General features: G+C 44.4%; 1 protein-coding gene across 1 annotated transcript; it reads left to right on the plus strand.

Annotated features, from left to right (window-relative positions):
* Window positions 1–717: 717 nt before the first annotated feature.
* On the plus strand, window positions 718–16,024 carry RGL1 (ral guanine nucleotide dissociation stimulator-like 1; the record flags this gene model as incomplete). The annotated part of the gene is made up of 11 exons (XM_010078482.1): window positions 718–824; window positions 1,991–2,075; window positions 4,421–4,510; window positions 6,364–6,450; window positions 7,605–7,637; window positions 8,538–8,659; window positions 9,491–9,580; window positions 11,450–11,654; window positions 13,619–13,855; window positions 15,152–15,266; window positions 15,837–16,024. Coding segments are annotated over 11 exons (1,359 nt in total), but the record flags the coding sequence as incomplete, so codon positions are not given.
* Window positions 16,025–17,583: the final 1,559 nt, after the last annotated feature.

Below are 17,583 nucleotides of genomic sequence, written 5' to 3' on the forward strand. Positions count from 1 at the left end.
ACCACGACTCTCTGGGCTCGGCCATCCTTGAGTTCCTTGAAGAGTCACAGGCCAGACTTTCCCCTTTCTTCCTGCTTCTATCTGCCTGACCAGGAATGTGTGCTGGTTTTTTTGAGGATTAAGTTTTTCAGTATCCTTTTCCATCAAAGCTTTTGCCACAGGGAAGCTGCGTAAGAAATCTTCATGAACCAGTCTCTCTGTTAGGATTTGATCCCAGCTTTGTAAAAGCTGGGAAGGTTTTTCTCTTTAACACATACTTGAATAACAGGTTATTCCTTTGCATGTCTATATTGTCACTTAGATGATTGAGGGTTTACATTTTAAATACCACATACAAAGAGGCAAAGCCTGGGTTTTCCCCTAAAGGCTAAAGGGGATTGGTAACCATAAAGAGCTTTTCAAGTGTAACATTTGTGCTTTTTAGCCTGACTTCATGAACTCAGTTCACCTTTTATTTTTACTAGGAGAATTGGAAACTGTAACACTGCAACATCACCCCAAATACATAAAAGTGAGGAAAACAAGGTATACATGCCAAAGCCCATAAAGTGTTTTGTGGCTGGAGGGGGGAGTGAGATTTTTGATGCTCAGTATTTGTACAGCTGCCTGCTTAGCAGTGAGAATGTGTAGCAAGCATGACACCGGTCAAACAGCAGAGTACTAACGTATTTGTAACGCTGACATTTAATGCTCCTGTATTTCTAACCACTCCTTTCACAGGAATGTAGGATCCTGAAGAATTTTTCCTCCTTGAAGGCCATCATTTCAGCCCTGCAGTCCAACTCCATCTATCGGCTGAAGAAGACGTGGGCCTGTGTTCCAAAGTAAGCCTCCCCCTCCGCTCCGGTGGTAGCCCCAGACAAACGCAAAAGGCTCAGTGCTCTTTCTTTTAATCGTGTTCTTCTCAGTCTTCCTATTCTGCTCCCTCATGGACATCTGTTCTCTTAGAAGAACCTCTCATTCCTGTGAGGCTCAAGCTCCTATTTTTGGTCTGACTGCTGTGAGCTCCTCTTTCATATTGAGGGGACAACCTGCCTTCGGGGATACTAGGTCTCTTCTGTCCTTTATAGCATACTGGATCTTCCATAACCTATTTTCAAAAACTGTGGACTAGCTACTTGCCTAGCTCATGCACACTGTTCTCAGAAGGTCACCCAAAGGGCACCATGATATTTGAATGTTGTCTTCTCTCCCGTGAAGCTGGAAGAGGTCCAGGTTGCTACAAACCCTCACTAAATTCTGTCCTGGTCCTGACATTTCCTTAAAATATATCCCCAAAATACAAAATCCAACTCTGTATTGAAGACAGTGTTTCTTGCAGGGAATACCTTTTTGTGCAGCTGACATATTTACTGCACGCCAAACAGACACCAGAAATCTCTGTGTAGAAAGATAGTGTTCTTCTCGTCCAGCTTGGGAAGAGTAGATTTCTTTCCTTTGCCTTAGATAAAGAAAAATCTCACTCTGCCACGCAGTATACTTCTGTGTTTCCCCCAGAGAGAGGTGGGTTTTTCCTTCCGCTGCCCCATTTTCCTGTTCCTGATCAAAATCTTGCTGTCTTGTGTTTATAGTAGTGGGGAATAGGGAGGGACTTGTACACTTAAATGCTCTGAGCTTTCCCAAGTGCATGGAACAGGGCAAAAATGAAGTGCTTAGGATATCTCTCACAGCTATTGTTCTGTTCCTGTGTACCCATTTATCCACTTTCTTACAAGAATCTCATACCCTGTGGTGCGATTGAAAACCCTGCTTGGGGTCTGCATACCTATGGCATTTATTTGTGATGCTGTCATATAAGGCCTGACTTTACTGGGAGTACCAGAAGATTCTAGGAAGGTTCCTAGTAGATGTGCAGCATCTCATTGGATGCATATTGGTGGTGTTATCCTTTATATGCCCAACTGTTACCGATTCATGAGAAAAAATAGTAATCTCATCTGATTTGGAGTGCTTACTAATAACCTCAATGATTTAATCTTTTCCTGTGCAGGGACACAATGCTGATATTCGAAGAGCTGTCTGATATCTTCTCGGACCATGACAATTATTTGACAAGCAGGGAGCTGCTAATGAAGGTGAGAATTAGCTTGGGTCGCAAGGCTTGTGATCTCAACCAGAGCTGAGGGTAGCCCTTTTTCTAACCGGCTGCCAAAGCTCATCTCCCCCTGAACTGCTGTCTGAGGTGATTTTGTTCTTCCTGAAAGAACCTGCACTAGCAGTAGCCTGTTGAGCGCAAATACCCACACACAGCAGGCTGCAGCAGCGCAGATTCTGTGTGGCCTTGGTCACAAGAGAGCAGGTCAGGATCCCTTGAACTCCTCTGGGCACGCTGATGTCCAGCTCAAGAATAGCAGGGTGCACCGTGTTGTACCTGTGATAGCACTGGAGCCACAACCAGAGTGAAGACGTGCTGCACAGTGTCATTTTACAGGGATGAGGTACGAAATAACACTTTGGCTTTATACTGCTCTGCGTAGACTGATGAACCACTGCAGCCTCTGAGCAGCCCTGGAAAGGCTCAGGCTTGCACCCATGAGAGCAGAGCAACTCCAAACAAGATTCTCAACTGGGTTGCACCACTGTAGTGCTTTTGACTTCACTGGAACAATGCCACTTAGCTTCAGCTGAGGAATTAAACCAAGATGTTTATCCAACTATCCCTCACCTTTCTCAGAAATAGAAAACAGGGCTGGGAATTTCAAAGGAACAGGCTTCCTGCTCTGTGTGTGGCCAGATGGACAACAAAGCAGGCTCTGTCTGAAACGGTTTGACTTGTGCGCTCTCCTGGGCAAACCCCAACAAGCTCAAGAGCTTGAAAGGAGTGAGGAAGAATAGAAGGGAAAGGTTATATTCTGTAAAAACTTAAGGAATGTTTGTGGCAGATTTTTTCTGTTTCCATAGAAAAGTTTCTATAAACTGGCCAGCAAGTTTACTTTTTGGCAGTTCTATCCAGTCAATCTGGCATTTGTACCTTACTCCCTTGCCTTGGTATCCGAAACTGTGTTTTGCTCGGGAATGATGGGTGAACACATTCAAACCTGTCAGTCTGTTTTATCTTCCATTTATTAACAGCAGTAGCTAAATTTTAAAGCAGGTGAGACAATAATAAACATAGAGGGAAAATGTGTGTTCAGAACAGCTTTTTAAACTAAATATTGAAAAGACAAAACAACTCAATTTGAGCCCAGACCTGGCTCTCAGCAAATCACTCTCTCCAGCTGCCATAAGGAGATTTGCAAAACATTCTGAAAGCAGTGAGAGGAGAAAAATTCCACAGAATCGCTAGAACCTCTCTCCTGCTTCTCATATTGGATTGTTTTGTAACGATTGGGGGACTAATGTCCACTGAATCCTTAATGTCTTTGTTTTGTTTCGCTATAAATAGGCTCTCTGGGGAAGCCGTGTTTGACCTTGCCTATCTATCCTGCAAATTTAAGTGCAGAGCAGACAAAATGCCATATGAAACACGTTGGCCAGCACGGAGGAGGAGCACTGTGTTCTCACCTCCCCAAACAAGGGCTCTGCTGAGAGCTTCAGTTTTAGCTTCTGTGCCTGCTCGCTGGCTGCTGTTAGGGAATCTCAAGTTTACTTTTGCCATCTTGAAGACATGGAGACAACACTCGTTTTTCATCTGCTCCTGTTTTTCAGCCGAGGAAGGAAATACAGTTTGAGTGATCTGGTCATTAACTGTGACTGAGGGAAGTAAATGCTGTAATGAGAGGATCTTTACAAGTGCAGGCTGATGTTTTGTGCCTCTTAAATGATAATGATTTGTGCCCCATCTATCCAACCACTGGAAAAAATAACAGTCACTCCTAGCATCCCATATAGATCCAGGGAAAGAAAGGCTACAGATTGGTTGTGAAATAGCTCATCCATTCATAGGAAAGCTTGAATTGTGGAGACTAAAACCTATTACTTCCTTTTCCTGCCTGATTTTGGATTAGTCAATAAGCCACTGAGGATAGGTGCTGGATCTCTGTGTTGTGGCATAAGAAAAAGCATTACATAAGATAGAGATGTTTACTCGTAGCAGTCCTGATTAGGAAATTAAACAGAAATCCTGAGGTCAAGAGTATCCAGATTAGAGTTCAGAGAAGCATTTGGTTGGACACCTGAAGTATATCTAAGCTTCTCTGATTTAAAATCTCAGGAGATTTTCAACAGCACTTAGCTTTGGCTGGAGTAGAGCTAATTTGCAGAAAAATCCCCTTATGGTCCAATTTTGGTGTATGAGTCCCAGAAAATTAGCACGCGTATGTATGCTTGCATGTACCTGCACAGCAAATATTTTTGCTGGCCTCGCTTGCCTTAAATGTAAAATGTATTGCCTTAAATGTATTTGCAATTAGTTTACACAAACATAGTTGCCCACTTACCACTTAGCTCCTGCATTAATTGCCTTTTAATTCCCTTACAGGAAGGAACATCCAAATTTGCGAATCTGGACAGCAGTGTGAAAGAAAATCAGAAAAGGACCCAGAGACGACTGCAGCTTCAAAAAGATATGGTGTGTTTGGGGTCCTTTCCTCCCCTTTTTGAACTGGTAACATGATTAACCATAATTGTTGAATTATGTAAGCAGCAAAATCTAGAAAGGTATTTAACAAAGTGAGTGTGCAGTAGGTAGTGCCCTTGAATGTGCCCTCTGTAAAGAAAAACAATCACATCAATGCTGTTGATTAGCTGATACAAAGCAAGTGAACCGAAAGGTTTAGACTGAATACGCTGTTGGAACGTATGTCACTGCAAATATACACCCAAAGCTGTATTTCCCTTATGGTGTGGATCATAGTAAGCAGGTAATGTGTGTGCATATACACACACACACACACACACACACATATATATATATATATATATAAAATCCCACACATGCATACATCTGTGTACAGGAACAATTGCAAAGGGGGATTCGTGCTGCACCCAGCACGTGCTGTATAGCCCACACTGAGCTGCCAAGGTTTTCAGTGCAACCCCGCTGTCCTTTCACTCCGGTAACGCCCGTCTGCATGCTGAAGTGCTGGAGGAAGTGGATACGCAAAGCATCAGCCTAGCCAGCGTGTTCCGTGGTCCGATGCTGAGAATGCTCAACGATTTCAGGATCCAGTGGATGTACGCAGGGGTTATTGTTGCCTGGTGCCAATCTTCTCCTGTCCCCTGCTAGGGGATCAGTGGGTGTATAGGTGTGCTGCTCCCCTTCCCACTTGTATTTGCTTCACATCCCAACCAGCTATTTGGGCTGGATGCTGAGCAAAGGGTTTGGCCTTAGTTTCAAATCTAAACCTGTCATATAAAAGAGTAAGAAAGGATTGATGAATATAAACATATGCTCATCATTTTCAACTATCTTGTTTCTGTTCTATCAAGAAAGAATTCCGTTAGCTGCTTTTGTTACCCTTTAGAGAGAAACACAGGGAAAGCCACACAACGTTCATGTAGTAAAATATGTAATGTAAATATTGGGATTCTTGTGGTAAAGAAAATTAGCTCTGGTCAGAGCAGAATTCACATTGACTTTTGAACAAGCTCATGAAGCTTCTGACATACCAGCTTGAAAATTGCACAGACTTTTACAGAGATTGCTTTGTACAGTGTGTCCAGTTTCCCGTCTGCTGGTGAAAATGGCTTTTGTCTCAAAGACGGCAGAGATTTAAAAGGACAGGGGGAGAGAAAACAGGGCTAGAGAGGCAAAAGTGCTGAATATATTTTTTATTTGTCTTTTAGTTTGACAAAGTACAGGTTCTTTTGGGTGGTAGAACCAAGTATTTCCTTCACAAATGTAGAAACAGCCTGAACTCGAGAACTGCTAGCAGTCTAGAAGGTTTAAAATTGGAATGGTTACTCTTAAAATGCAGTGAATAGCTGGGGAAGATGGTCACTTCTTGGAGAAAAAAACTGTGACTTGATTTGACTTGACCGTCACATGCTATAACAGTATCAATAAGTAAAACTCCACTGGAATGAAGCAGAGAGAGGTACTGTGTACATAGGTGATCCAGGACCGTTCCCCAGTGCTTTCTCTTGTAGCAGGTAACCAAGGGACCCTGTCCCTGGTACTCAATACTGCATCCACAAGCTGGTTTTCCTGGTGACCCACTGTTAGGAATCGGTGTGTGATTGCAGGATTGTAATATAAAACCACTTGGCACTATCTACGAGAGCATCTCGTGCTCATTAGAATTTGATTTAAATTCTAGATTAGACACTGAGGAGGGTATAATGAAAGAAACACAATTTATAAGGCTGCTCTTTGGTTAAGCAGACTACTTTTATTTCTTTTTTTTACACAGGAGTATTCTAGCATTCTAATTATTATGTTTTCTCAGTCAATTAATCCAACATTGCTCTGATCATTTGCAGGGAGTAATGCAAGGCACGGTACCTTATCTTGGTACCTTCCTCACTGATCTCATCATGCTTGACACAGCCCTGCAGGACTATATCGAGGTAATTTGGGGCAATTTTTTGAATCCTAAATATCCTCCCTGCCTTGCTGCCACTGAGTGTGTCTGTTCCTGTGTCTTCTGCTCGATTCTTGTGCAGTTCTTAAAAATGGAGAAATCTGTTTTCAAAAAAACAGAGGCGGCAATATGCAGTTTTATTAGCAATAAGAATCTTGTATGAACTGGAGTGCAGTTATCTCGAGGGACAAGTTTGGCATTGTATTGTGTCTTGTTCTCTTAGGTGAGAAAATGGGCTTTGCGTTATTCTGTTTTATTTTTCTGAAAACAACATTTGAGGTGTAAAGATTTCTGTGAATCATTGGTAAAATACACAGAACCATGAATTCAGCTCTTCAGACTGATCACTGAAGTGCTTCAGTATTGACTCAGATGTGTGTGAGCCCTGAAGTCATTAAAGACTTTTTTCTCTTTAGCTGAACAAGCAGGGGAAACCAATTTAGCATAGGAAGGAAAAAAGGATTGCAAGAGGCTCTGGTTGTTTAACAGAGACTGAGGATGGAGCCAGTTTTCAAAGGTGTTTGTTTCAATTTGCCCCATTAAAGCAGATGCTTGAGGATCCATGCTGCAGGTGCTCAACCTTCCTTCTGCTGGTGTTGATGTTTATGATAAGAATGGTCAAGTACACTTCTCCCTGGGCTGGTACTGGTTGCTGGTTGGTTTGGTTGTTGTTTGTTTTGCAGAAGTGCATTAAAGCAGGACTGCATAAGGCTGCTATATGTCCATTTTCTTTTTGGCAGTTTCCCTTCTGTCCACGCTTTGTGTTCAGTCAGTATTTCTGGAACACGCCGGGCACACGGCTAAACTCACAGCACAGGCAAAAGCCAAATTTGTTTCTTGTATGCAAAATCCCACTAGCATTCTTCAGACCCGATCCTGACACAGCTTTCATGAGCGTTCTTGTAGTGGGCTTTTCTTCTTGGCAGACTGCCATTTAGGCCATGAGGAAAGCTATCCTTTGGAGACTCGGACATAGGAGTGCTGTGGTTTTTAGCAGATCTGGAAACAGGCATTTTTAGAAGGCCCTCGCTCAGGGCAGATCTGTGCTTTATATTAGTGTTGCTGCTTTTTCCTGTTTGTGATTAAATTCAGCTGAGCATGTGCCCTTCTACTCTGATCCCTTCTCTTTCCTTCCAACAGGGTGGACTGATAAATTTTGAGAAGAAGCGAAAGGTAAGCTGAATGTTCTGTGATTTTTAGTGTTGAGAGCAAATCAGACCTGGTGGCATGAGACCTTTGCTTTCCAGAAAATGCAGTTTGTAAACATCGTCCTTCTGTTGCAGTAAACTATTGTAGGTAGAAGGCTGTAGAGAGCGAACTGAGATATAAATGCTGTCAGTCTTTGCTTTCAGCCTGAGCCTTGTTTTTCAGAGATAAGTAGCTATGTAGAAGTAATGGCATGAGGGTTACATCTGTCTGAATGAAGCAGTGCCAGATCTCCACTTGGGGGTCTGAAAGCAGACTTGGATTTGGCTGTGATGGAGCCATTTCCTTCCCTCAGCTGCTCCCAGCTTTGAAAACCACTTCTTGGGCTTGCCTTGTATGTACAACTGCACAGCTCAGAATACCAATAAGGAGATACCCTCCCTGTCCCTGCCTCAGCCCACCAGCTGTTTAACAAAAGACTGTCCTCCTAAAACCACGACATTGGGAAAAGCTCTGTGTGAGGTGTGATTCCTTCAGTTTGTCTTCTAATTTGTGTGTGTGTGATAAAATGTTCACATTTCAATGCACATTAGGATGCTGGGAGGAAAAAAAAAAGACTTAATTGTTTGAAAAACTGCTTCTTGAAATAGTTACTCAACTGAAACTGCACTTCTGTTATTGCATGTGTTTAGTATATGAATGAATCTGTTTGTCTTTATCTTGTTTTCTAAGTAGAATTCCTATTTGATTATTTTCTTAGGAATTTGAAGTCATTGCCCTTCTTGAAGTAGTTACTCAACTGAAACTGCACTTCAGGTCAAACTAAGTTTGCCCTGGATCTGTTATTGCATGTGTTTAGTATATGAATGAATCTGTTTGTCTTTATCTTGTTTTCTAAGTAGAATTCCTATTTGATTATTTTCTTAGGAATTTGAAGTCATTGCCAAAATTAAGCTCTTGCAATCTGCATGTAACAGCTATTGCATGACACCAGACCAAAAATTCATCCAGTGGTTCAAGAGACAGCAGAATTTAACTGAGGATGAGAGGTAGGTTCTCGGTGCAGCTGGCAAAGCAGGCTTTTCCCACCCCACACCCCCCACAGGTAGGTTATATCAGCCTTCAGCTCTCTTCCTACAGGAACTTACACACGCTCCTGCTCAAGGAGAGTGGAAATACATCTGCCTTCTGCTGAACAGCTGGAGAAAACCTCTTAAACACTTAGCAGGGTTTAGTTTTGAGATTGGAAATCAGGCTTCTGACTTTGAAATCTAAGTCTGTTGTGTCTGGGCTGTCTGTACGCCCGGACACATGCTTAAGGGACGTCAAGATGCAGTCGCTGAGTGTTGGGCTGGTGGATGTGGGCAGCAGGGAGCCAAGGCAACGCAGAGCTCACTGAGTACTCACCAGATCAATGTCTCCTGGGTGTTTGGGGTGGGCTTTGCAGCCCTGCTGAGTTCTGTGCTACTGCACGTGCTGCTAGACCAACCCAAGGCAATTTATTTATGGCATTTTAATATCTCCACTAGGTACCTGAATACCACTCTGCTGCACTAAGAGTGTAAGCACGGTTACATAGTGCATTGTACTGAGTCGTAGTAAAAAAAATGTCAGCTTAACCAAGATTCACATGTTAAATAGTTTATTGATTTTTTTTAAATAAAATTATTAATGCCATCCAAGAAAGCACTAGTTTTCAAAACTGTTATAAAGAAGTGAAACATCCCCTTCACCATGGTAAAATGTGGACAGAGCTATGTTCCTCTTCATGGGGTTGCAACCTTCTGTGAAGTGGGGATAACTGAAGGTTTCTCGAATTTTGAGATACGTAACTACTAGTATTGTCTGTAAAAATTAACCCAGTGTCCTCTGCTCTGCAGTTACAGCCTTTCACGTGAGATTGAAGCAGCCACTGACGCTAGCACCACATCACCAAAATATCGGAAAAGCATGGTGAAGAGGTTCAGCCTGTGAGTATGAGAGCGAGGGGCACTTGGTGTGTTAATATAAACCTGAATACATTGAACAAGCAGTGCTCATTTCACCACCTGAAAAACTTGGCTGGGGATCCAGACCACTGCCTTACTTTAAGGAGACACCATCAGCTAGAAATGCATACTTCTGCCTGAAACTGTTATAAGTAGTTGTGAGGATTATTAATGATGAAAGAGATTAGAAAGAAACAAGTCTTCCTAAGGTGTCAGAAAAAGGAACAGTTTTAGTGCTCTATTATAGATTCAATACCTATTGCATAATAACTTCCCTGACTGTAGAAGCAAAACAGAGTAAATGACGAGAAAGTCTGGCCTGTTATTAGTCTAATTTGCTATACACATGCAAAAATTCCTCGCGGGATTTCAATATGAAAATTAAGGTTAGCAAAAAGGCATTTGATAATGGAAACAATCTGTCTAACTGCCTTCAAGTTAGAGAAGGAAAAAAATCCTGAGGATGTGGTCCAAGTTAGTCTTAATATTGTTAAGGATTCAAACAGGAGGTGGGTGGAGAACAGGGGCATGCAGCTAAGCAGACACAGGAAGCGATAGACCAGCAGCAATTCAAGGAAAGCTGCAGGGAGTAACAGCAGAGATCAAGGCCTGGAGTAAAAATATCTTAAAGGTGAGAAATTTGACCCTGATGCAAGAAGAGATATAAAGGGACTCCCACATACCAGTGGCATGCTCAAGACGAGGGGGGAAATGATGACTTTAACAGCGCTGTCAGCTCTTAGCTCTCCTTCCCTGCTTGGTTCTTGTACCTAGTTTCCTCAGAATAGCCAGTAGCTGTTTACTTCAAGTCTACGCTACTGCAGGCTAGGGTCTGAAAGAAGAATAGAGGTTTTCAATCCAGAGTTTTGAGTTCTGATATATAAAAAAAAAAAAATCAGTGTTCAGTGCCTGAACTCTTGGGTGGCCTCTCTCATTTGTGTCTCCCTTCCACTGTGCAGTCTATATCTAAAGAATTGTTTCATCTGTACTCTGAGTGTATTTTGCAAATTAATACTGTAGAAAAGACTGGCATAATTCATCCCAGCAACAGTGAGTGACACCAGTGACACTTGTTTTAAATCATTAACAGCATGCTGATGTGGCATCTAATTCACCTTGCTTCTCTACCTCAAGTCTGTTCCCTTTGATGCTCCTCTAAGTTTATTTGACCTGCATTTAGAAATGAGTCTCGGAGAGGGAGAGCCTATGATTTACACTTCCTTGTGATCTCCTCAGTGTGTACATCTCCATTCAGACTGTTGGAGAGAACAGTCTCTGTGGTATCTGTGGCACCTTTAATGAGCAAAAGAATTTGCAGTGGGGATGAATTTGCCTTTTGAAGGCCTTTGCCAGGTGTCTGGCCATGCGTGACCTTTCACACACTGTTTCACTTACTCATGGTGTAGGTCTTGAGTAGGTCTGGAGCTGCTTTGTGTGAGATGCACCAGGGTGTGGCAGCAGTGTGCAGGAGCACATGAGGTGGAGCCAGCTGCCATGTCTCTAACGTGCACCTCCTCCCTTGGTTTGGAAATGCATCGGGTTTACAAACAATCATTTCCTCGCAAGTGAGTCTGAAAATTCAACAGACTGAAGAAGAGTCTCTTCTGTGATACTTGGGCATTAGCCCTGATTCTGGCCTTGCAGCTGGTGGGTTTGCTAGGTCAAGGAGGTATTGCGTTAGTGTGTAACACATGCTCTTGACAAACCATATAAACAACACGGAGGAAATGAAAACAATAGTCCATTCAAGATAGGAAAATAAAAAAATACATAAGAGATTTGAGCCAAGTGACAGCTTTGCTCTGCTCTGTTCTGCTTTCACTTACTGTCATGCTTTCTTTTCTATACTAGACTGTTTCAAGGCTCCGAAGTATCACCCACAACCTGTAGCACACCCATCAAAGAACAACCCCAAGCTGCTCCAGGTGGGAGCTCTGGTGAAAGCACAGACTCTGCCAGTGTTTCCTCATGTGAGTTCAATCACTCTGAAACTGACAACTCCTATGTCACTGCCATCGACGCTCCTGATGAGTCTGTTGGCACTCCTGATGAGTCTGTTGGCACTCCTGATGACTCCACCGATGTTCCTAATGAGTCCGTCGGTGTTCCCGATGAGCCTGCTGGCACTCCTGAAGAGTCTCAGAAAAAGGTATGGTCTGGGCCTTGTTGCCAACATAAATAGCTTGTGAGAGACTGTTGACTCTGCAGACAGGCCTTAGGCACTTGTCCAAGCCTGTTGGTCTTGACTAGAGCATTGCTTTTAGTGTAATGGAAAGGATCAAGAAAGAAATGTGGAAAAATGGAAGCAATTCAGTCGGCATTTTTGCACAATGCCTTTTAAGTTGCCGAGATACAAGGCACACTGAAATTCTCCTTCCCTGAAACCAGATTTTCTTGTGGTGCCTGGTGGTGGTTTTGGTTTAGGTGAGGCCATGGAGAAGCACAAGGTTAATTCTTTTTTCAGTCCCTCGTTGTGCTTTTTGAGTGGGAAGGGGCAGGCTCGCAGTGTTTCTGCCTTTGAGTCTGTGGGAAGTGCAGCGAAAAGCCCAAGCGTTAGGCTCGTTCACAACACATGGCAGCATGATGTGGACAAGAGGATTTATAAGCCCCCACAGACTAAAGCAAATGAAACAGGAGCCGGGATCAGCTGAAGAGGAGTAAAATCAAGAGCTAGTCATTTCCTCCTCGTCTAACTTGGGTTTGATGAGTTATTCTGCAGTTTGCAGCCTGCTGCCGTGTGCATCATGGTCAATCAGCTGTAGGTGGAAAAGGAAGTTTGACTTTAGCAGCAGTAAAGCTGGGCCTGCACTCTGGCAAAGCTGATTTCAGGGTGGAAAAGCTCACGTGCGTTAGTGACAGTATAATCCTGGGGAAGGCAGAGCAGGAGCAGCTCACCGAGCGATAGGCAGGTAAGGGCAGAGCTGGTCAGAGCTCACCAGCCCTGCAGATTTGCCCCCCTGCTGCCACGATGAACACCTGGCCTTGGCTCAGTTTAATTCTGCTGGTGAAGTTGGTGTGCGGTGCTGCTGCACCTCCGCCCGCGCGCCTGCTTGCTCTGAGCATGCGGGGCTGGCAACTTACCCTGAACTAGCGCAGCACCAAATCCCTTGCTTTGCAGAGAAAGCGAAGCCCTACAACCCTGCACACAGGCAGCTGGGACAGCCCACAGCAAAATGAGAATAACGCTAATGCTGTGAGCGATCCTGCTGAGAGCAGATGGGCCGGGCGTGTGCTGATAGCCAGAGAGACAAACTACAAGGACAGGAAACCAGCAGAAGGGATCTGATGGGGCACACATCAGGGGTGTCTTTCCCACAGGCTCTTCCTTTGTGAACTAAATTGTGTTAACTGTATTGTTGAAGCCCTTTTGAGGGATGTTTTGCTGAAGAGTGTTGGGGTTTAGCCTATGGGTATTTTAAATTGAATTGTACTACATGTTCTTAAATAAAATGAAGCACGAGGTCCCAGACACTGACATCCATAAATTGCTTAAACTGTTTAGCTGGAGCAGTTGTTCCAGTGATTTCGATAAGGAAATTGGAGAGGGAAGATCCTCACAGCAGTTTTTGAGCAAGGCAGATGAAGAGAAAGGTAAAAGCCTGAGCAGCAGGGGAAGGAAGGGGACAGTTTCCATCGAGGAAAGAATATTCAAGGAGAAGTGGCAGGCAGGGAGCAGTATCCGTATTTTCACCCAGAGCTGGTGCTCTGTTCCGTCCCGTTCCCTGGCTGGTTGCCCACAGCCTGATTCTGTTCGTTGTATCTGCTGCCACCTCCTGGCCTGCTCTTTCGGAGAGGCAAGAGCAAGGAAATAAGTTTTCATTAAAATGGTGAAATTAGTCAAGTGAAGTTCACCTTTTCTGGAGGCAGGGAATACCACTGCCAGACTGCTTGGCAGCATGTAGCTGGCTGCAGTTTTTGTATGTGCCTTCTGTCTTCTCAAGTTCTTCCTCCAGAATGATACACACAGACATACAAAATGTCCAGTTTATAACTGTGTTTTTCTTTCTTTTTGTTGTGTAGCTCTCTGAATCTTCTGAATCCTCCTCCTTCACTTCCTCCACCATGGAGACATCTTCCTCAGGGGTGTCATCTTTAACCTCACCCTCTACCTTGCCGTCATCCAACAAGAGCTCTGTCTCCGTGACACCCACTACCTCAAAAGCACTGTTCCCAGTTTACAACCAGCAGAACGAAGACATGTGCATCATCCGCATCAGCGTAGAAGACGACAATGGCAATATGTACAAGAGCATCGTGGTGAGTGGTGTGGAGCAGCAAAATGCTGCTGCTGGTGGTGGTGTTTTCATCCAGGATGACTTAAGTAAATGGTGCTTTTAAGTTTTGAGAACACCTACCTATTCACTGAGCCAACTAATCCAACCTGGCTTGGAAGGGAAAACGACACAAGTTACAATTCAAAATATGGGGAGCGTGGTATGAAGGAGAGATTTGAGAATAGCATCTTTGTGGAAGTTTCTGGTCTTGAAATTAAAGTTTTCATTTTATCAACAAGTTCCAAGCAAAATGTCCTGATCGAGTGCAGGCTTTTCTGCTGCTGCCCTTCTGCAAGCACTAGCTGCTTTTTGTCTAGCTTGGAATTTGTGTGCGAGTTTTGACACAAGATGCCACGTGCCAAGTTTTCCCTGGAGAAGCTTTCCTCAGGAGCTGGTTTCTGGAAACAGGGAGCTGTACCGGAGGAGGCTGACAAGCCCTTTCATTACGCTTCTCTCTGGGGCAAACGTTGCCAGACCAGCAGCAACCAGTATCCAGGTGTTTCCCCACATGCTGGTTCTGCGGAGGGGTTCTGGCAGTGCCGGGCCAATGGCCAAGGCAGCACAGGGCTGGCACTGGGCACTGGGTGACGTGACTCGCCTGCACACCATCTCTGCAGACAACTGACAGACACTCCCCCACTGAGCAAACCCCCCCGGTCCCTCAGGGCCTGTGGGCACCAAACACCCAGAGGCACTTCTTAGCATGTTTGGGTACCTTGTGATTGTAATGGTCTGACCTCCCCAAATGGCAAAGAGCTGCTCCCTAAGGGCCTGATAAATTCGGCTACTGGTGTGACAAATCTTCCTTGTGACCGTGCACGGCTCTGGAGGGAGCCAGAGCCACTTCCACAGCAGACCATAAACCCCGTTACAAAGCCAAAAATTTTTGCAGGATCTCAAAGAAAGTATTTAGCAGGGGAGAGTGCAGATTAATTAATATCTGCAAACAGCAGATGGGGCAGTTATTTATGTGGACTTTTCTGGCTAGTGAGAGCAATGTCTTACCTCTCAAAGTGTTTGTGGAGGAGATCAGATGCTGTGAGTTACTGTTGTCTCTTCTAGTACAGCGTCTGTCATCTTGAACGAAAAGAACACCACCACCAAATGTCACAAATACCATGTTTTAGTATCTAACAGTGCCTACTACTCTGTTAGTGACCTATCAAATTTTTTCAGTTCTCTGACCAAACGGCCCGCAGAAAGGCAGGCTTTTGCTGGATATTAAGTCATTGTATAGAGTGAACAAGCAGAATCTCTCATTGCAACTCTCTCTTTCAAGCTAACAAGCCAAGACAAAACTCCTGCTGTCATCCAGAGGGTGATGCTGAAGCACAACCTGGAATCTGACACAGCCGAGGATTATGAACTCGTGCAGATCATATCTGAGAACAAAGGTAGGGAAGAAAACTCTGCTGCTGCTTGGAAAGTTCTGCTGGAGGAAAGAAAAATGTGACGCAATGTCAGAAATGTCAGGGACATGTTGTCACAGCTGCCAGCGAGAATAACCCCCCTCGTACCTGCTACGCGGGGATGGTTTATCACACCCTGTCAGCGTATCACTTCACACAGGCAGAGCTTGTTCCCGAGTTGCCGGACAGCCCTTCGTACAAGCTCTGACCAAAGAGCAGCCACTCTCTTTCTCTTCCTGGGCCCAGCCTGCTGTGGGGGTCGGGGCCAGGGCATGCTCTCCCCAGGGATCGGGGCCCAGATTGGGACAGCCTCCTCTTGCTCTGGGCCTGCTCTCCATCTCCCCTCCTCTGCCACCTCGCTCCCCCTTTTTTTGTGGGACTGCTGTGTGGGTGCCACCCCACGCAGCTTTGGCCGACGAGGCCGAGCAGGACAGGACAAGGACAGGGAGCTGCCTCCATGCTGTCTGGTCACCCCCCGCCCCTGTTCTCTCTTGGCTTTCCTTCTGCTACATGCAATACTGCAGATTAATGCTTCCTCCGGTCACTCTTTTGCAGAGCTGGTGCTCCCGGACAACGCCAACGTGTTCTACGCCATGAACAGCCATGTCAACTTCGATTTCATCCTGCGGAAAAAAGCTTCAGCTAAGGGGAAGGTGAAAATGAGGAGCCGTTGCAGTCTGACACTCCTGAGAGCTGCCAAACGCGGAGGCCGGAGCAACCGGCCAGGCAACATCACAGTGTGAAGGGAGTGCAGGGCCCCGGGAGGAGAACCGGTGAAGAACGGCACCTTTCTACCTTTCTGCCACCCAGTATTACAGAATCACAGCAGAGGAGTGTATCAGTATTCAACTTGGAACAATATTTGAGGCCGAAATGCAAAATGAGCATTTGGAGGATTGCAGCCAGAGGTGTGCTTCTCCTCCCTTGCAGTGGCCCGTGGACAGACTGACATGGACTTACAGAACAATATGGACTGGAATATGTTTGTTACTGTTTTGCACATTAGCTTAGGAAGGTGAGAGCCCCTGTTAGAGGGGAAAACAGGACTTGCAACATTTGTCTTAAGGCCACCACACAAGCCAACTCTTTTTGTGAGAAAACATTTTCCTTTGTGCCAGTATTACACAGAAGAAGAAAGTCTAAATTTATTTTTATAAAACTGGAGAAGAAAAGTTTCAATACAATTTCTGCCTGAACCAAGGAGGAGGCCCCAGCCAGCCTCCAGCTGACTGACGGGAGCACTGGTTTGCAGAAGCTGTGGGTGAGCGGAGTGGCCGGAGCAGTTGCTGCCTCCAGGAGGTATTTGCATTCACAATAAAGCAGGGTGGGTACGTCCCCAAAACACTCGTCGCCAGAGACAGCAGAATCTGCAAGCGTGTGTACTGCTTTCACACAGCTGGCAAACTTTTTTTTGCACTTGTTCCATGCCAGAAAATTTCCTATTTTGGGATTTTTTTTTTCTCTTTTTCTAAAGAACTTTAAAAGAATGGACTGCACTTGCTTTTGGATGAATGTCATGGTTTGTTCATGAACACGGCAAACACACACTACTTGTCTGGATTTAGGTCTTGTCTTAATGCTACTCTAGGGTGGTTTTCCTTTTAGTTTACTAACCACATGAACAGAAGTCAGTGCCTTTTGCGTGTACTCTGAAATGATTGACGTACCTCTTTGTAATGTGCAATGATGCTTTAAGAGCAAAACTTTTTTAACTCACATTTTCATTCATGATGGGCAACTACACGACCTTTTATTTTAAAAGTGGGTATTGAGAGGAGACAGACAGGTTATAAACTTTACCCCAGCCAACCAGAGATTTTATATACTTGTAGCATTACTGTGCAGAACCTGCAGGCATCTCCCCTGTCCATGGCAGGAGGGTTGGAAATGGATGATCTTTAAGGTCCTTTCCAACATACATCCATTAAATTAATTTCAAATTAATTTCCTGACATGGTACCGCCTTTCAGCTGGAATGAAGAATTCAGCTGGAATAATGTATTTATTTGTTCTCGGTGACACTCTAAATTAAAGTTACTTCTTGCGTCTCTTCCCAGAACATACGCTTCCTTGAGCGGATAGTTACAAGTTTTATTTTAAAAAGCCATACATTAGACATTGGATTGTAAGCAGTCTTAGATACACATTAGTATTAGTTAAAATAAATTCAAATACTGAATTTTATACATGCCTGGGCCTTTCCCCCGCTCCCAGTTCTGTAGCACTAATTTTCAAAACTGGGCTCAGGTTACATTAACAATTGGTGATAAATTCATAATACAAACAATGTTGAGTTGTACTC

Source organism: Pterocles gutturalis, unplaced genomic scaffold, assembly GCF_000699245.1.
Source record: "Pterocles gutturalis isolate BGI_N339 unplaced genomic scaffold, ASM69924v1 scaffold3273, whole genome shotgun sequence".
Classification (NCBI taxonomy): domain Eukaryota; kingdom Metazoa; phylum Chordata; class Aves; order Pterocliformes; family Pteroclidae; genus Pterocles; species Pterocles gutturalis.